At 51.2% G+C, this 20,423-nt stretch overlaps 2 protein-coding genes across 5 annotated transcripts; one reads left to right on the top strand and one right to left on the bottom strand.

Moving 5' to 3' along the window:
• Positions 1-29: 29 nt before the first annotated feature.
• On the top strand, positions 30-5,978 carry zdbf2 (zinc finger, DBF-type containing 2). 4 transcript variants are annotated; one of them, XM_055928314.1, is made up of 6 exons: positions 30-1,010; positions 1,861-1,911; positions 2,252-2,303; positions 2,407-2,634; positions 2,747-3,967; positions 4,083-5,978. In XM_055928314.1, exons 1-6 carry the CDS (start codon positions 977-979, stop codon positions 5,437-5,439), a joined length of 2,943 nt encoding a protein of 980 aa, XP_055784289.1. In that variant the 5' UTR covers positions 30-976; the 3' UTR covers positions 5,440-5,978. The 4 variants fall into 4 exon arrangements, with proteins under 4 accessions (XP_055784289.1, XP_055784288.1, XP_055784286.1 ...); XM_055928313.1 differs by having other exon boundaries at positions 1,654-1,911; XM_055928311.1 differs by having other exon boundaries at positions 1,651-1,911.
• On the bottom strand, positions 5,870-19,194 carry dytn (dystrotelin). Its single transcript, XM_055928318.1, has 14 exons — positions 19,118-19,194; positions 18,790-18,864; positions 18,494-18,695; positions 18,310-18,395; positions 18,154-18,245; positions 17,675-17,746; positions 8,995-9,158; positions 8,130-8,241; positions 7,927-8,063; positions 7,643-7,814; positions 7,433-7,485; positions 7,110-7,251; positions 6,394-6,880; positions 5,870-6,276 (listed from the first exon to the last, which is right to left on the bottom strand). Exons 1-14 carry the CDS (start codon positions 19,188-19,190, stop codon positions 6,110-6,112), a joined length of 2,034 nt encoding a protein of 677 aa, XP_055784293.1. The 5' UTR covers positions 19,191-19,194; the 3' UTR covers positions 5,870-6,109.
• Between the last annotated feature and the right edge of the window lie 1,229 nt (positions 19,195-20,423).

Raw genomic sequence — 20,423 nt, 5'->3', positions numbered from 1 at the left:
GGAAAACTCAGCTGGTGAATTGCAATCTCTGAGGGTGCAATATGCTGAAATCACTGCCATTTCCTGGTTAAAACAGGTTATGTAGATAATCATAGTACCATCTAAACTGCTGAAATGTATTCAATAAACACAAATATTGTATTTTCAGCAGTTTAATGGTAATGAACGCATAGAAATGGTTTGTTGGGAATCTATTTAGAGGCGTAGTTTGTTTTTGGGATAAACACCAAATGAACTGTGGTAAACACAGGCTTAGGTCTTGTGTTCTGAGTAGCATCAGTAAACATTACGTAGTGAGCACAAAGGTGAAGGTAACCGGCTGCCATCTCAGACAAGTATAAGATCTGAGACTTACCTCGGGCCTTATGTTCAACTATTCCAAAAGGTTTGTAATTTCATCCCATGGGGATACCTGGACGACCCCGAGTTACCTCGTTTCGGGCGAGCAGTCTAGTGACAGATTTAAATCAAATTTTATTTGTCACATGGTTAGCAAATGTTACTGCGAGTGCAGCGAAATGCTTGTGCTTCTGGTTCCGACAATGCCGTAATAACCAACAAAGATTTATAAAAAAACTATGTGCATTTGGTCGGGTCTTCCAAAAACGTACATGGTTGCTTTACAGCTGTCATTCTGAAATGTTAAGAGGTAAGTGAGACTCGGCAGTGTAACTTCCCTTTGAATGATGTTGCCACAGCATAGTTAAATGGCTGTACCAAAGCTGGTGGATGAAGATCTTACTCAAGCCGTTAACATTGACGAAAAATGGCCACAGTTCCGGGGGAGTGGGTGCCTCCTATAGACACAAATGCGACATCTGGGTGGTCTGCTTAGTTCATTGACTAACGTTAAATGAACCAACAAATATTTGCGAGATGGATGTCTTGCTTCCTCTTCCGTAATCTCTGGTACCGGTAGGAATTCGTGTCCGCCAAGCCGGGTAAACGTCACTTCTCCGAGAAGAGCAAAATACGGATGCCGAACAGAACCGAATGGAATAACAAAACAGGTGAAAAGGCGGGAAGGCATGTTTGTGTGGATATGGAAACGAAACTCGTTAAAATTTACAACGGGTCTCTACTGTATTATATTTCTCTATCATGTTTTTAGTCCCGGAATCTCCCCGTGCAAGCATGGTTAGCTAACGTCAGTGAGGCTGCTACTACTAGCTAGCTAGCATAACGAAATCAGCTATTTCCCAACTGTTTTAAAACTACGTTACTTGCTAGATACCTAAAGCTATGTTGTGTTTATTAATTATGCATATCAGTAGTGTTGCAGATTGCAGTCATCCAGCTAGCTCCTTGCTGTAAAAGCGAAATTGTGATTTCTTTTGAGAAAGCTAATCGAGGACAGAGCAGAAGGCCAAGTTGGCTTTCTGTGCCTAGCGTGTCCTCGTTCCAACCAATCACGGCGTAGCTTGCTGTCTAGCCACCTAACTTTCGCGCGATCTGCAGATTTCCAATGGAACGCCACGCGCCTTGGAATAAATAGCCTACATTCAAGATACAGATCTCAGTAGGCCTAAGCAATAACATTGGAATTGTAAACTAGCCAGATAACTTTTGTTGTATCCTTATGGCATTGCTGGAAAAGCAAATAACCTCTGAAATGCCGCATCTTTTAATTGCCATGTATCACTACTTCAGTAGTTGGTCCAGAATCAGGTTGCCCTTGGAGATGGGAGACTGATCTGACATAATGTGATTGGCCAGTCTGAGACTGAAGCTTCCCTGACTCCTCCCCAGCGAGTGAGTTCGTTTCTGGTGTTTTGGATATGCTTTATTTCACAACAAGCCACACAACTTTTATGTACAGGATACACATTTATATTTTAGTCTCTGTGTGTGTGTTTTCAGATGTAGAACACCAAATGCCTGCTGACGAGCAGTCTGGCCCCTCTGCTCAAGGTAAGAGGACAGAAAGTACTACTAGCCTACTCCAATCAAATTTTATTTGTCACATACATGTGTTTAGCAGATGTTATTGCGGTTGTAGCGGAATGCTTGTGAGCGTGCATGCAAGTTTGTATTGTCTGAGCGTAAACGGCGTCAGTGTGCAAGATTAGCATATAGCGCTGCCTCTATGAACTTGCCTCTGACTAGGTTTGAGCCAGGGTCCTCTAACACACGTGACCGCCCGCTTGACAACGTATAGAAAAGGATCCAATTCGATAGCACCATTTGCAATATTTCAAGCTAGCTGTGGAGTATCTCTGATACATGAAGTTATGTTCTGTTTGTCTGACAGATGCAGAGCAGGGTCAGACAGATCCACAGAAGGAGATGGACACTGTTCGCAGGTGAGTCAACAAACACCCACAGGGGCTATTTGTCATGATCGTGTTTTGGTTGTGTCCACATCAGTTGTGTTGTGTTACATGTTGTGTTCTCTGTCTTCTCAAGGGGGGAGAGGGAGGAGGAGCAGCCCGGGCCATCCAGAGTTCCTCCCCCCAGACAGGGCTACTGCAGCTGCTGCCAGATACTCTACAACAACGTGGAGCAGCACATCCTAAGCCCCAGACACAGGGAGGTGGTTCATAGTACTCGCACCTACGTCCCCTCTGGAAGCCTGATGGAGAGATTCCTATCGGACGTAATCCAGCATCACCCGCACCTCTACAACGACCCTCGGTAACGCACTCACACAATCCGTTAACATCACCCTCAACTCTCTATCCCTGTCAGTATGATTTCTGTCAGCCCTAGTCTCTTTCCTCTGATTTACCTTTCTGTGTGTCTTAAGCCCCACCCACGCTGACCTGCCATCTCCGAGCAGCCCGCTGGTTCCCAGGGAGGAGCTATTGGATCTCTGCGCCAGCGACGATGACGGGGCGTCGTTCGGAACCCGAGAGCACATGCCCAGCTCTGACGACTCTTCCTGTCAGCTTGTTTACATACAGGAAGCGGATGTTGCCTCAGAAACAAGGACCAGCCAACCAGAAGAAGGTAGAGGGGGAAAGGCGGAGTCAGAGAGGTTAACCCCAATTGCTCCAGACCAGGATATAAGACCAAGTTCTGGGGAAGGGACTCACTCACACACACCTTCCCCTGACTACTTACCAACACACCCCACAAGACCTTGTAGCCAGAAGCAAACCCCTCCTCCGGTCCACCGGAAAGCACACAGGAAGACCAACCGGCGGAGAGAGAGAGGGAGCAACTCCTCCTCTTCCTCCATCCATCCTCCCCGCTCCCCCGCCTCTGCTACCCCAACAGACCAGAGAACCCAGGAAACACCAGAGAACCAGCCTCCCTACAAGCCAAGGGACCGGACCACAGACCCCAAGCCCCGGACGGTAAACACTGGCTGGGCCGCGTGGGCGGGGGTGCCCCCCTGGAGGCGGAGGGAGACCCAGAAGGAGCTGGCGTTCTCCGGTGACCACTCCGACCCTGAGGGGGACACAATAGAGGAGGTGATCCAGAGACACTGCTACGGCCGCAGTCCCACACAACACCACCAGAGGGACCACAACATATGGACAGGGGGGGAGAGAGGGGAGGCAAGGGGGGATACGGACAGCTTCCACCTTAGCCTCCCTGGCTCACTGGGAGTGAGTTCGGGGTCGGAGGACTGGGATAGCCCTGTGCAGGTGGCTATCGGGAGGGGGCAGGAGCGGAGGAAGGACATCCCTGTGGTAGTGGGCTTAAGGCAGGGTGGAGGGGAGTGGGAGGGCAGGGCCCTGGCCTGTCTCATGGAGGTACAGGTGAACATGGAGGACCAGATGTACACCAGCCAGCTGGATTCTGCCCTCAACCCTGAGACTAGGACAGCGGGGGAGACAGAGGGAGAAATGGAACGAACAGTGGAGGAGATTCTCCCTGCACTCCCCCACATCCCCGTGTCCTTCCTGGGGAAGACGTGGACCCAGGTGCTGCTGGAGGACGAGCAGAAGGTGGAGAACATGGTCCGAGAGTTCCGACAAGGAAGATTCCTCTGCTACTTCAAAAGCGAATCCCTCGCCAGGTACGCACAGACCAGATTTTGACCTGACTCATCAGGAGTATTTCTACATCATTGAAATCCACCAAACGGCTACTTTTCTCTCTCATGTTCATATTTCTGATGATGTCATTCACAGGCACGGGAAGCGGAGCAGCAGAGATATGGGGCGTGGCCAGAAGGAGGGGATGGAAGACGGGGGGTGGGTTCCCCTTGGTGACCATGACAATGAAGATGACAACCCAGAATGCCACATGAGGGGGAGGGAGGTGCTTAGGCGGAGGAAAGTTGGTAGGAGTTATCGCCTGGCGTCCAGGTGTCAGGTGGTCAAAGTGAGTCACGGGACACAGACTACAGCAGCCATCATCCCCACTATCCGACAGAGAACACTGGACCAGACAGGCACATCCCCGGACATCCTAACGCTGCCCTGTCAGGACCCCGGCGTTGACCAGGAGAAGACCCCAGAGATGAAGACAAGGCTGTGCTCTCTCCGCCTGCCTGTCTCCTACTCCCGCATCATGACCCCCCTGCAGCCCCAAACCACTCTGATCTATGTCCTCTCCTCCCCCGAAACCCCTCCCTTTGACCCCAAGCCCCGCCTCAGACCCATCGCCAGGGGCAACCGCGGCAGGAAAAGGTCATGTGACGGGTGTGAAGGCAACGTGGGGGCCAAGGTCAAATACAAAAGGGTTCCTTTGAGGTACTATGACCCTGCCACCCACCGCATTCTGAAGACCCCCCCCAAGGGCTTGAACCTCACCCCCTCCTCCTCTGGCCTCCCCAGACCCCCCCAGTCCCACGTGGTCAGACAACTGTTCAGGAGCCTGAGTCCAGACATCAATTCAGAGAGACAGGGGGGAGAGGGAGGGAGAGATGGGTCGGGGGGTAGGAGGAGGGGTCGCAGCGGGGACAGTGTGGCGTCAGGGTCACTCTTAGAGGCAGGGGGGTCATTTGGGGCTGGAACGTCGGGAACGTCGGCGGCAGGGTCATCTGTGACTACGCCCTTCAGCCGCTCCTCTCTGTCCAATAGCAGCCGATTTCTACTGAGCACGCTCTCTCCCGACACAAACTCTAACCCAGAAGTGGCCCGGCAGCGGAGGCGGAGAGGAGGAGGACGGGAACGGAAGTTAAAGACGGACCGACCTCTAACCCCTGAGAAAGACCCCTCTTCTCCGTACAGGCCTTGGACAAGAGGGGGTAGGGGAGAACGGCAACCAGCAAGACGCAGCTCAAAAAGGGGGCGACCACCTCAAATCAGCCCTCCACCTAAACCTCCACCACCCCAGGACCTCTCTCCCACAGTCGACCCCAGGAAAGGGCCCTCGCGACGGGTTGCAGAGAGTAAGAAACTCCCAAGGCCCAAAAGCCCAGCCAGGGGGGTCACTTCGACCCCTCTGAAACAGGCCATCAGAACACCAAGCCGCCGGTCGTCCCCCCGACAAACCCCTGCTCCACTGCCCACCCGGACACTGAGGAGGAGAGTGAGGAGATGACGGGATGCATCTCAACAGTCTACAGCGGCTTCCTTTCCTTGTCTCCTTTCCTCCAGCCGCACTGACATGAAATAAGATGGCCGTGTTTAGCAGGGTGAATGTTCATAATGTAGCAGATACAAATGTCACTACTTCACATGATAAGAGCTATGTCTGCGCCACTTCATTACAATTCTACCTGAAACGTTGACTGTTTCCACATTGCTTTCCCCTGTCCTGCTTTCAGTGCAGATGAAGGAGAGGAGACAAGGAGCATCTATTGAGATGTACCCTGGCTCTCTGAAGAGATGGGGTGAGAAAGAATGTGGAGGAGAGATTGCCTCTTCCTCTCCTCTGCTTCCCATCCTTCTCTCATACGGTCATGTTTTGCACAGAAACCAGCAGCAGAATAGTTAGCAGGATGTTTTTCAAGCTGTCTGTATTGACATGGTGGTTGTTGGGTTCTCAGTTTTATTTTTTACAATCAGGATATTTTTTTACGTTTATAAGGACTTTGTCAAAAGCTTGTTTATTTAATAAATAATGCACATGAATTAAAATATTTTGTCATAGGTTTCGCTAATAAAAGAGCAGAATCATTTCAGTACAACTGTACTTCATACAAATATCAGTTTCATACACAGGAAAGTATGGAATTTACACAATAACTCACATCATCAGGCGTCAAAGTCTAGAGAAGCCTTCTGGATACATGCCCTGGCCTGTGGTTGTGTAGGAGGATGGGGCATGAAGTGTGTGCGTTTGGGACGGAGTGTGTGTTCACTGCATAGACGAGATGACACACAGAATCCCCCACTTCCTCTGCAGCCTCCAACAACTCCAACTCCTGTCTGCAGTCTGGAGAAACATACTCATACCTTAATACACACACACACAACTACACACCTTCACACAACTACATACACATATAAGTGTAGTAGTGTGTAGAACTAGAGAGCTCATCCGTAAACTCACCTATATGTGTGTGAGTGTGTAGCGACAGCTCACTTATTAGTTGTTGAACCAGCTCACACAGTCGCTCCTCCTCCACTAAACTACACATCCCAGAATACTCCTCTTCAGAGACACTCTGGTCTTTCATTGGCCCAGTGACCTGTCCATCACAGGGCTGTGGGTTAGAGGTAATTCTCCCATGCATTGTGGGAGTGTGAGTCTCTGTGACTGAGTCAGTCTCAGTCTGCTCCTCTTCATCATCATCACCTCTCTGTTCTTCTGTCTTCATCTCATTCCTCTGCATCTTTGCTGTGCAACATTCTTCCTCCTCTTCCCTTGCCTTTTCTTCCCTCTCCTCCTCCTCTTCTCTTTCTGTGGATCCAGAGGAAGATGCAGAGCTCTGGGACTCTACAGGACAGGCTATGTCTCTCTCTGGCCTGTATTTAGCATGTGGGATGACATTAGCATGAGGCATGACGTCAGCATGTGTCCCTGACATGCTAAGAGCCTGTTGAAAGGAAGAGGGAAGAAATTTTAACACAGCGAGTCAGGCCTGTAGTCTGAGGTGTGTGTGTGTGTGTGTGTGTGCGCACATGCATGCACGTGTGTGTGTGTGTCTACCTGTGAGCATATCCTGCAACCTGAGTGTGTGTGTGCATGCATACACATATGCGTGTCTACCTGTGAGATCATATCCTGCAGTCTGAGGTTGTGTGTGTGTGTGTGTGTGTGTCTACCTGTGAGATCATGTCCTGCAGTCTGAGGTTGTGTTGTCTCAGAGTTTCCATGTTGGCCTCCATCTCAGAGCAGCGGTCCTCCAGAGAGCCCTGCTCCGACTGAACCGTTACCCTCCACACCTGCAGCTCCTTCTCCAGCAGCCTGGACACACACACACACACACACACACACACACACACACACACACACACACACACACACACACACACACACACACACACACACACACACACACACACACACACAGTGTAATGAGCATCACCCAGACTATAGGTTAGGTGCTGGGTTAGGAGGTTAGAGTGCTACAGTGATTGAGGCTCACCGTTTGTCCCTCTGCAGGTCCCTGATGTCCTTAATGAGGACAGAGTCTCTCCTCTGGGGACAGAAACAACAGACATGAATCAATAGAGGATCTAGTGGAGCGCATCAATAATCTTCTGAAGATTCATTTAGCATAAATCTGAACCGTACTAAAAATCCACTGGGCTGAGAGGTGAGGTGTGAAGGGAGATGGGTAGAGGTGAAAGGTCACCTGTGGCTGTGCTTCCTCCTGCTCTTCCTCAGTTTGCAGGGCTTTAGATGCCTTCCTGGTCCTAACAGCTGGGGGTGTGGCCAGCAATTGGGGAGGATTAGTGGGAGGGGCTCTGTCGTCAGGCGGTTTGTCCTCAGCGGCAGACTGAGGTGAAGGGTCAGGTGTAGTGAAGCTGTTAACACAGAAAATACAATGGAAACATGTAGGGGAGCCTTTTTTTAAACTAAAACAAACATTTTTCTTCTCTTTTGGTGTACACACAGGTCCATCTCTGATTGGTCTACCTCGTCTGCGGCTCCCCTCGTGACTCCGCCCCGATTAGGCCCCTTCTCCTCTCTGCCTCCCTGTGTGTGTATCGCCGTGGTAACAAGGCGTGGCGGGCGCTGTATGCTAATGAGGTTAGGGACTCTTTCCAGGATGGCTGGAGACGAAACACAACCATCAATCACAAGTGTGTGTGTGTGTGCGTGTGCGTGTGCGTGTGTACCTGAGTGCAGTGCTCCAGCACTGGGTGGGAGCTCTTGTGTTTTTTTGTGTGTCTCTCTGTCAGAAAGCAGGTTTGGCACAGATGAAGGTTCACACACTTCATACAGCGATACCTACAACACAGAGAGAGAGAGAGTCTGAGACACACACACACACACTTCATACAGCGATACCTACAACAAAGACAGAGAGTCTGAGACACACAGACACACACACTTCATACAGCGATACCTACAACACAGAAAGAGACTCTGAGACACACACGCACTTCATACAGCGATACCTACAACACAGAGAGAGTCTGAGACACACACACGCACACATTACACAGACACACACACACTTCATCCAGCGATACCTACAACACAGAGAGAGACTCTGAGACACACAGACACACACACACGCACACATTACACAGACACACACACACTTCATCCAGCGATACCTACAACACAGAGAGAGACTCTGAGACACACAGACACACACACACGCACACATTACACAGACACACACACACTTCATACAGCGATACCTACAACACAGAGAGAGACTCTGAGACACACAGACACACACACGCACACATTACACAGACACACACACACTTCATCCAGCGATACCTACAACACAGAGAGAGACTCTGAGACACACAGACACACACACACGCACACATTACACAGACACACACACACTTCATCCAGCGATACCTACAACACAGAGAGAGACTCTGAGACACACAGACACACACACACGCACACATTACACAGACACACACACACTTCATACAGCGATACCTACAACACAGAGAGAGACTCTGAGACACACAGACACACACATCATGCAGAAGAATATGGAGCACAGACACCCACCTAAGTCCAGTGATGGGGTAGGCCTTGCAGGTGTGGCAGCGTACGGAGTGTGTGACGTTCTCGCTGACTGACAGGCGGTACAGGGTGGGGAGCCACAGCAACAGACAGGGCTCACACTGCAGCCATGAGAGGACATGCTCCTCACAAACACACGCACTCACCACCTACACACACACACACACAAACACCTTCAGCATCTATCTAACTGCTGACTATTTACATAAACGCTCATCATCTACATGTGATTACAAATGAGTACTATCAAAACTAATGGAAAAAGAAAAGAAGAATGTATTCTCCTAACCCTGTTCTCCTAACCCTATTCTCCTGACCCTAACCCTATTCTCCTGACCCTAACCCTGTTCTCCTGACCCTAACCCTATTCTCCTGACCCTAACCCTATTCTCCTGACCCTAACCCTATTCTCCTGACCCTAACCCTATTCTCCTGACCCTAACCCTGTTCTCCTGACCCTAACCCTATTCTCATGACCTTAACCCTGTTCTCCTGACCCTAACCCTATTCTCCTGACCCTAACCCTATTCTCCTGACCCTAACCCTATTCTCATGACCTTAACCCTGTTCTCCTGACCCTAACCCTATTCTCCTGACCCTAACCCTATTCTCCTGACCCTAACCCTATTCTCCTGACCCTAACCCTGTTCTCCTGACCCTAACCCTGTTCTCCTGACCCTAACCCTATTCTCATGACCCTAACCCTGTTCTCCTGACCCTAAACATGTTCTCCTGACCCTAACCCTATTCTCCTGACCCTAACCCTGTTCTCCTGACCCGAACCCTGTTCTCCTGACCCTAACCCTGTTCTCCTGACCCTAACCCTATTCTCCTGACCCTAACCCTATTCTCCTGACCCTAACCCTATTCTCCTGACCCTAACCCTGTTCTCCTGACCCTAACCCTATTCTCATGACCCTAACCCTATTCTCCTAACCCTGTTCTCCTAACCCTATTCTCCTGACCCTAACCCCGTTCTCCTGACCCTAACCCTATTCTCCTGACCCTAACCCTATTCTCATGACCCTAACCCTATTCTCCTAACCCTGTTCTCCTAACCCTATTCTCCTGACCCTAACCCCGTTCTCCTGACCCTAACCCTATTCTCCTGACCCTAACCCTATTCTCCTGACCCTAACCCTATTCTCCTGACCCTAACCCTGTTCTCCTGACCCTAACCCTATTCTCATGACCCTAACCCTATTCTCCTGTCCCTATTCTCCTGTCCCTGTTCTCCTGTCCCTATTCTCCTAACCCTGACCCTGTTCTCCTAACCCTGACCCTGTTCTCCTAACCCTAACCCTATTCTCATGACCCTAACCCTGTTCTCCTGACCCTAACCCTATTCTCCTGACCCTAACCCTATTCTCCTGACCCTGACCCTGTTCTCCTAACCCTAACCCTATTCTCCTGACCCTAACCATGTTCTCCTGACCCTAACCCTATTCTCCTGACCCTAACCCTATTCTCCTGACCCTAACCCTATTCTCATGACACTAACCATGTTCTCCTGACCCTGTTCTCCTAACCCTAACCCTGTTCTCCTGACCCTAACCCTATTCTCCTGACCCTGTTCTCCTAACCCTGTTCTCCTAACCCTATTCTCCTGACCCTAACCCTATTCTCCTGACCCTAACCCTATTCTCCTGACCCTAACCCTATTCTCATGACCTTAACCCTGTTCTCCTGACCCTAACCCTATTCTCCTGACCCTAACCCTATTCTCCTGACCCTAACCCTATTCTCCTGACCCTAACCCTGTTCTCCTGACCCTAACCCTGTTCTCCTGACCCTAACCCTATTCTCATGACCCTAACCCTGTTCTCCTGACCCTAACCATGTTCTCCTGACCCTAACCCTATTCTCCTGACCCTAACCCTGTTCTCCTGACCCTAACCCTGTTCTCCTGACCCTAACCCTGTTCTCCTGACCCTAACCCTATTCTCCTGACCCTAACCCTGTTCTCCTGACCCTAACCCTATTCTCCTGACCCTAACCCTATTCTCCTGACCCTAACCCTATTCTCCTGACCCTAACCCTGTTCTCCTGACCCTAACCCTGTTCTCCTGACCCTAACCCTATTCTCCTGACCCTAACCCTGTTCTCCTGACCCTAACCCTGTTCTCCTGACCCTAACCCTGTTCTCCTGACCCTAACCCTATTCTCCTGACCCTAACCCTGTTCTCCTGACCCTAACCCTATTCTCCTGACCCTAACCCTATTCTCCTGACCCTAACCCTGTTCTCCTGACCCTAACCCTATTCTCATGACCCTAACCCTATTCTCCTGACCCTGTTCTCCTAACCCTATTCTCCTGACCCTAACCCCGTTCTCCTGACCCTAACCCTATTCTCCTGACCCTAACCCTATTCTCATGACCCTAACCCTATTCTCCTAACCCTGTTCTCCTAACCCTATTCTCCTGACCCTAACCCCGTTCTCCTGACCCTAACCCTATTCTCCTGACCCTAACCCTATTCTCCTGACCCTAACCCTATTCTCCTGACCCTAACCCTGTTCTCCTGACCCTAACCCTATTCTCATGACCCTAACCCTATTCTCCTGTCCCTATTCTCCTGTCCCTGTTCTCCTGTCCCTATTCTCCTAACCCTGACCCTGTTCTCCTAACCCTGACCCTGTTCTCCTAACCCTAACCCTATTCTCATGACCCTAACCCTGTTCTCCTGACCCTAACCCTATTCTCCTGACCCTAACCCTATTCTCCTGACCCTGACCCTGTTCTCCTAACCCTAACCCTATTCTCCTGACCCTAACCATGTTCTCCTGACCCTAACCCTATTCTCCTGACCCTAACCCTATTCTCCTGACCCTAACCCTATTCTCATGACCCTAACCATGTTCTCCTGACCCTGTTCTCCTAACCCTAACCCTGTTCTCCTGACCCTAACCCTATTCTCCTGACCCAGTTCTCCTAACCCTGTTCTCCTAACCCTATTCTCCTGACCCTAACCCTAACCCTATTCTCCTGACCCTAACCCTATTCTCCTGACCCTAACCCTATTCTCATGACCTTAACCCTGTTCTCCTGACCCTAACCCTATTCTCCTGACCCTAACCCTATTCTCCTGACCCTAACCCTATTCTCCTGACCCTAACCCTGTTCTCCTGACCCTAACCCTGTTCTCCTGACCCTAACCCTATTCTCATGACCCTAACCCTGTTCTCCTGACCCTAACCATGTTCTCCTGACCCTAACCCTATTCTCCTGACCCTAACCCTGTTCTCCTGACCCTAACCCTGTTCTCCTGACCCTAACCCTGTTCTCCTGACCCTAACCCTATTCTCCTGACCCTAACCCTGTTCTCCTGACCCTAACCCTATTCTCCTGACCCTAACTTTATTCTCCTGACCCTAACCCTGTTCTCCTGACCCTAACCCTATTCTCATGACCCTAACCCTATTCTCCTAACCCTGTTCTCCTAACCCTATTCTCCTGACCCTAACCCCGTTCTCCTGACCCTAACCCTATTCTCCTGACCCTAACCCTATTCTCATGACCCTAACCCTATTCTCCTAACCCTGTTCTCCTAACCCTATTCTCCTGACCCTAACCCCGTTCTCCTGACCCTAACCCTATTCTCCTGACCCTAACCCTATTCTCCTGACCCTAACCCTATTCTCCTGACCCTAACCCTGTTCTCCTGACCCTAACCCTATTCTCATGACCCTAACCCTATTCTCCTGTCCCTATTCTCCTGACCCTGTTCTCCTGTCCCTTTTCTCCTGACCCTGTTCTCCTGTCCCTATTCTCCTAACCCTGTTATCCTGTCCCTGTTCTCCTGTCCCTATTCTCCTAACCCTGACCCTGTTCTCCTAACCCTGACCCTGTTCTCCTAACCCTAACCCTATTCTCATGACCCTAACCCTGTTTTCCTGACCCTAACCCTATTCTCCTGACCCTAACCCTATTCTCCTGACCCTGACCCTGTTATCCTAACCCTAACCCTATTCTCCTGACCCTAACCATGTTCTCCTGACCCTAACCATGTTCTCCTGACCCTGTTCTCCTAGCACTAACCATGTTCTCCTAACCCTAACCCTATTCTCCTGACCCTGTTCTCCTGACCCTATTCTCCTGACCCTGTTCTCCTGACCCTATTCTCCTGACCCTGTTCTCCTGTCCCCATTCTCCTGACCCTATTCTCCTGACCCTGTTCTCCTGACCCTGTTCTCCTGTCCCCATTCTCCTGTCCCTATTCTCCTGACCCTGACCCTATTCTCCTGTCCCTATTCTCCTGACCCTGTTCTCCTGTCTCTATTCTCCTGACCCTGTTCTCCTGTCCCTATTCTCCTGACCCTGTTCTCCTAATCCTAACCCTGTTCTCCTGTCCCTATTCTCCTAACCCTGTTTTCCTGTCCCTGTTCTCCTGTCCCTGTTCTCCTAACCCTGACCCTGTTCCCCTAACCCTAACCCTGTTCTCCAAACCCTGTTCTCCTGACCCTGTTCTCCTAATCCTAACCCTGTTCTCCTGTCCCTATTCTCCTAACCCTGTTCTCCTGTCCCTGTTCTCCTAATCCTAACCCTGTTCTCCTGACCCTGTTCTCCTGACCCTGTTCTCCTGTCCCTGTTCTCCTAACCCTGACCCTGTTCTCCTGACCCTGTTCTCCTAACCCTGTTCTCTTGACCCTGACCCTGTTCTCCTGTCCCTATTGTCCTGACCCTATTGTCCTGACCCTATTCTCCTGTAAACCAGATGGATCATTTACTCATAGATGTTGTGATCTAGGGAATGGATCCAAAGATGGGTCAAACTCAAAACATTTAGTCATGAATAAATAAAGCCAAGGAGGGGTGTGAGAGTAGTGACCTCTAAAGAATGTCTTCTGTCATTTATTAAGTCATTTAGTCACAGATCTAGGAATCTTGACGGACTTAAACCCATGGCCATAACCAACTCATGACCCCATGACCAACCACAACTAACCCCTCCTAACCCCATAACCAACCCCCCAACCCCTCCTAACCCCATGACCAACCACAACTAACCCCATAACCAACCCCCCAACCCCTCCTAACCCCATGACCAACCCCCCTAACCCCATGACCAACCCTCCTAACCCTATGACCAACCCCCCCTAACTCCTCCTAACCCCATAACCACCCCCCCCTAACTCCTCCTAACCCCATGACCAACCCCCCCCTAACTCCCCCTAACCCCATAACCAACCCTCCTAACCCCATAACCAACCCCCCCTAACTCCTCCTAACCCCATGACCAACCCCCCTAACCCCATGACCAACCCCTCCTAACCCCATGACCAACCCTCCTAACCCCATGACCAACCCCCCCTAACTCCTCGTAACCCCATGACCAACCCCCCCTAACTCCTCCTAACCCCATGACCAACCCCCCCTAACCCCATGACCAACCCCCCCTAACTCCTCCTAACCCCATGACCAACCCCCCTAACCCCATGACCAACCCCCCCTAACCCCATGACCAACCCCCCCTAACCCCATGACCAACCCCCCCAACTCCTCCTAACCCCATGACCAAACCCCCCTAACTCCTCCTAACCCCATGACCAACCCCCCTAACCCCATGACCAACCCCTCCTAACCCCATGACCAACCCCCCCTAACCCCATGACCAACCCCCCCTAACTCCTCCTAACCCCATGACCAACCCCCCCTAACTCCTCCTAACCCCATGACCAACCCCCCTAACCCCATGACCAACCCCCCTAACCCCATGACCAACCCCTCCTAACCCCATGACCAACCCCTCCTAACCCCATGACCAACCCCTCCTAACCCCATGACCAACCCCCCCTAACTCTTCCTAACCCCATGACCAACTCCTCCTAACCCCATGACCAACCCCCCCTAACCCCATGACCAACCCCTCCTAACCCCATGACCAACCACAACTAACCCCATGACCAACCCCCCTAACCCCATGACCAACCCCCCTAACCCCATGACCAACCCTCCTAACCCTATGACCAACCCCCCCCCTAACTCCTCCTAACCCCATAACCACCCCCCCCCAACTCCTCCTAACCCCATGACCAACCCCCCCTAACTCCCCCTAACCCCATAACCAACCCTCCTAACCCCATGACCAACCCCCCCTAACTCCTCCTAACCCCATAACCAACCCTCCTAACCCCATGACCAACCCCCCCTAACTCCTCCTAACCCCATGACCAACCCTCCTAACCCCATGACCAACCCCCCCTAACTCCTCCTAACCCCATGACCAACCCCCCCTAACTCCTCCTAACCCCATGACCAACCCCCCCTAACCCCATGACCAACCCCCCCTAACTCCTCCTAACCCCATGACCAACCCCCCTAACCCCATGACCAACCCCCCCTAACCCCATGACCAACCCCCCCTAACCCCATGACCAACCCCCCCAACTCCTCCTAACCCCATGACCAAACCCCCCTAACTCCTCCTAACCCCATGACCAACCCCCCTAACCCCATGACCAACCCCTCCTAACCCCATGACCAATCCCCCCTAACCCCATGACCAACCCCCCCTAACTCCTCCTAACCCCATGACCAACCCCCCCTAACCCCATGACCAACCCCCCCTAACTCCTTCTAACCCCATGACCAACCCCCCTAACCCCATGACCAACCTCCCCTTACCCCATGACCAACCCCCCCTAACCCCATGACCAACCCCCCCAACTCCTCCTAACCCCATGACCAAACCCCCCTAACTCCTCCTAACCCCATGACCAACCCCCCTAACCCCATGACCAACCCCTCCTAACCCCATGACCAACCCCCCCTAACTCCTCCTAACCCCATGACCAACCCCCCCTAACTCCTCCTAACCCCATGACCAACCCCCCTAACCCCATGACCAACCCCCCTAACCCCATGACCAACCCCTCCTAACCCCATGACCAACCCCCCCTAACTCCTCCTAACCCCATGACCAACCCCCCCTAACTCCCCCTAACCCCATGACCAACCCCCCTTAACCCCATGACCAACCCCTCCTAACCCCATGACCAACCCCCCCTAACTCCTCCTAACCCCATAACCAACCCTCCTAACCCCATGACCAACCCCCCCTAACTCCTCCTAACTCCTCCTAACCAACCCCCCCTAACCCCATGACCAACCCTCCTAACCCCATGACCAACCCTCCTAACCCCATGACCAACCCTCCTAACCCCATGACCAACCCCCCCTAACTCCTCCTAACTCCTCCTAACCCCATAACCAACCCTCCTAACCCCATGACCAACCCCCCCTAACCCCATGACCAACCCTTCTAACCCCATGACCAACCCTCCTAACCCCATGACCAACCCTCCTAACCCCATGACCAACCCCCCCTAACTCCTCCTAACTCCTCCTAACCCCATAACCAACCCTCCTAACCCCATGACCAACCCCCCCTAACTCCTCCTAACCCCATAACCAACCCTCCTAACCCCATGACCAACCCCTCCCTAACTCCTCCTAACCCCATGACCAACCCCCCCTAACCCCATGACCAACCCTCCTAACCCCATGACCAACCCTCCTAACCCCATGACCAACCCTCCTAACCCCATGACCAACCCCTCCCTAACTCCTCCTAACCCCATGACCACCCCCCCCTAACTCCTCCTAACCCCATAACCAACCCTCCAAACCCCGTGACCAACCCCCCCTAACCCCATGACCAACCCTCCTAACCCCATGACCAACCCCTCCCTAACTCCTCCTAACCCCATGACCACCCCCCCCTAACTCCTCCTAACCCCATAACCAACCCTCCTAACCCCATGACCAACCCCCCCTAACTCCTCCTAACCCCATAACCAACCCTCCTAACCCCATGACCAACCCCCCCTAACTCCTCCTAACCCCATAACCAACCCTCCTAACCCCATGACCAACCCCCCCTAACTCCTCCTAACCCCATGACCAACCCTCCTAACCCCATGACCAACCCCCCCTAACTCCTCCTAACCCCATGACCAACCCTCCTAACCCCATGACCAACCCCTCCCTAACTCCTCCTAACCCCATGACCAACCCCCCCTAACTCCTCCTAACCCCATAACCAACCCTCCTAACCCCATGACCAACCCCCCCTAACTCCTCCTAACCCCATAACCAACCCTCCTAACCCCATGACCAACCCCCCCTAACTCCTCCTAACCCCATAACCAACCCTCCTAACCCCATGACCAACCCCCCCTAACTCCTCCTAACCCCATGGCCAACCCTCCTAACCCCATGACCAACCCCCCCTAACTCCTCCTAACCCCATGACCAACCCTCCTAACCCCATGACCAACCCTCCCTAACTCCTCCTAACCCTATGACCAACCCCCCCTAACTCCTCCTAACCCCATAACCAACCCTCCTAACCCCATGACCAACCCCCCCTAACTCCTCCTAACCCCATGACCAACCCCCCCTAACTCCTCCTAACCCCATGACCAACCCCCCCTAACTCCTCCTAATCCCATAACCAACCCTCCCTAACTCCTCCTAACCCCACGACCAACCCCTCCCTAACTCCTCCTAACCCCATGACCAACCCTCCCTAACTCCTCCTAACCCCATGACCAACCCCCCCTAACCCCCCCCTAAGTTTCTTATCAGTACACATTAAGTCATAAATCATTCTTTTGGACAGGGGATAGTAATCATTTGCTACTGACGATCACACACACTTACCCCACTGAAGCAGGAACGAACGGCTGTCTCAGCTGAGCCAAACACATGGTTCTCCTGCACTACAGCCGGCACCTACAGACACACACACACACACACATAGGCTAGACATCTAGTCAAATGGCTACCCAGAATATTTGCAGTACCCCCCCTTCTTTACACCACTGCTACTCTCTGTTGTCATCTATGCATAGTCACTTTAATAACTCTACCTACATGTACATACTACCTCAACTAACCGGTGCGCCCGCACATTGACTCTGTATCGGTACCCCCCTGTATATAGTCTCGCTATTGTTATTTTACTGCTGCTCTTTAATTACTTATTCTTATCCGTATTTTTGGGAAAATACATTGTTGATAAGGCGCTCGTAAGTAAGCATTTCACCGTAAGGTCTACGTATTTGACGCATGTGACTAATACAATTTTATTTGATAATCATGTGAGGTAGTACTCAGATGTGTGTGTGTGTATGTCTAACCTGGCTGAGGTCTTGGAGTACGACTCTGAGACCACTCCTGCTCACCGTACCGCTCTCTCTCCCACTGCACCTCTCTGCCAGACGAACCAGAGCTGCAACACACACAGGGAATGAACAGTGTATAGTGTATATCATGTGTGTCTGTGTGTTACTTACCCTTGTGTTTGGCTGAGAGTGTGTCTGCTGAGAGAGAGATGAGAGCGGCTTCAACTGACCTGCGGCAGACAGCGCCAGTCTGTCCCCTGGGAAAGACATACACACTTTAGTTTACAGACGTAGTGTGTGTTTGAACAGTAGTGTGTTTGAACAGTTGTGTGTTTGAACAGTTGTGTGTCCTCACCGGTCAAACAATCTGTACAGCAGTCTGCAAGTCTGTTCTGGCGCCTCTGCCGACACCTGCCCAGGTACTTCCTGTGACACGCTTTGGAACATCCTGTTTGTGCACTGTCTCACTTCCTGTTCACTAAGCCCCGCCCCAGTGTCCCGGGCTCCGCCCAGAGAGCACAGGGCTGGGATGAGCTCCCGCAGTGTCACAACATGCACTGTAACACACATTCAGAGCATTACAAACGTACACTGTAACAGATTACACACACCTAAAAAGCCTTTCATTTAAACACACACACACACACTCACTATGGCAGAGTTTCTGTAAGGAGCGGAGCTTCATTGCAGTGCGGTACACAGCAGGACGCACTTCATTCAACCCCTCTGAAAAGAAGACACACAAAATGAGGTTTGGAACACAGGTAACACTCAGAATAATGAGGTAGAACACATAATATAGAAATGGAACATTTGAACATTAGAACATAGAGCATGGACCACAGAACTAGAACATATATGTAGATATCGTAATGCATGGCTAGGGCTAGGGCACAACGCACAACAAGAGAATAAACAGAATCGAATAGAGTCCTTTACTGAACGTGACCCTCTGACCTCTAACATAGAATTTACTCACCAATGATATCCATATCCATGAGGGTATCACACTTGCGCCTGAGTAAAGAGTGATGAAGGTCATTTACACACATAACATTACAAGGTCTAAGCCTTATCTAAAATCTAAAATACAGACTGACGCATGATTGGACAAATAAGGTGTCAGATTGGAATATCTGGGACTAGATTTGTTGTTAGCCAACCGAATGAATTGATCGGAGAGGAAAGAAGAGAGATATGTATGCAGGAGGTCGTAGGACGAACCATGGAACAAGAACGGGAATATTAGGACAGGGACACAGACACTTGGATTTCTGAGGAGGAATGGAGGTGGAAAGAGAGGAAGAAGATGTTGAAGAGAATGAGGAAAGCAGAGGTTGGATTTGAATGAGTTCTGGAGGGGAAATGGAAGTGAATGAGGGCGAGTTAAGTGAGATGGAAGGTGTGGTGAAGAGCTTGGAACCTGAGCTTGGCATCGTTGGTCATGGTAAAGAAAAATCTGTTTAAGTAGGAGTGAGAAAGTGGACCTTTGTTTTTTGGCGGATCCATTTGTGGTTTCAGGGTGAGTGAGAAAGGAGTTGGGTGCAGTTGAATCAGTACACATTAAGTCATAGGTCATAAATCCTTCTTTTGGACAGGGGATAGTACTAATTTGCTACTGATGATCACACACACACTTACCCCACTGAAGCAGGAACACAATTTTGGCCAAGACCTGTTTCTTGCTTTGCTCTTAGGAACAGGTCACCATTGAAAGGAGGCATTTCTCGCTTAGCGTTAAGTGTGGAGGTGGAGCAATTGAAGTTGAAGATTCCTGGTGTTTGTGATGCGAACCGTTTGGTGTGACGCAGGCCTGGTGGGGAGCGTGGTGAAACAGAGGAGTCACTGTCAGTCCTTCTGAGTTGAGTCAGTGTCTTTACCCGACAAGATCATGTTAGGATACATCAGTTATTACGTTAGATCCTTTGTGCCGAATCCACTGCAGTGTTTCAGGTGCCACGCTTGTGGTCATGTCACAGCAGAGTGTAGGAGGGAGATTCCAAGACGTGGGTAGTGTGCAGGAGGGCATGGGACAGAGGACTGTGAAGTTTTGGTGGATAAAGTTGTGTGTGTCAATTGTAGGGGTGCCCATGTTCCTGGGGATCGGAAGTGTCCGGTGCGAAAGAGGCAGGTTGAGGTGGCTAGAGTCAGAGTAGTGCAGAAGGTGTCATATGCTGAGGCAGTGAAGAAAGTCGAGGGAGATGGGTCAAGGGTGAGGGATCCTGAGAGGATCCCAGTGAGTAATAGATTTGTGCCAGCACCGAGGGATAGGCCAACGAGTGATT

Source organism: Salvelinus fontinalis, chromosome 7, assembly GCF_029448725.1.
Source record: "Salvelinus fontinalis isolate EN_2023a chromosome 7, ASM2944872v1, whole genome shotgun sequence".
NCBI lineage: Eukaryota > Metazoa > Chordata > Actinopteri > Salmoniformes > Salmonidae > Salvelinus > Salvelinus fontinalis.
This window is presented reverse-complemented; position numbering and strand designations above follow the sequence as displayed.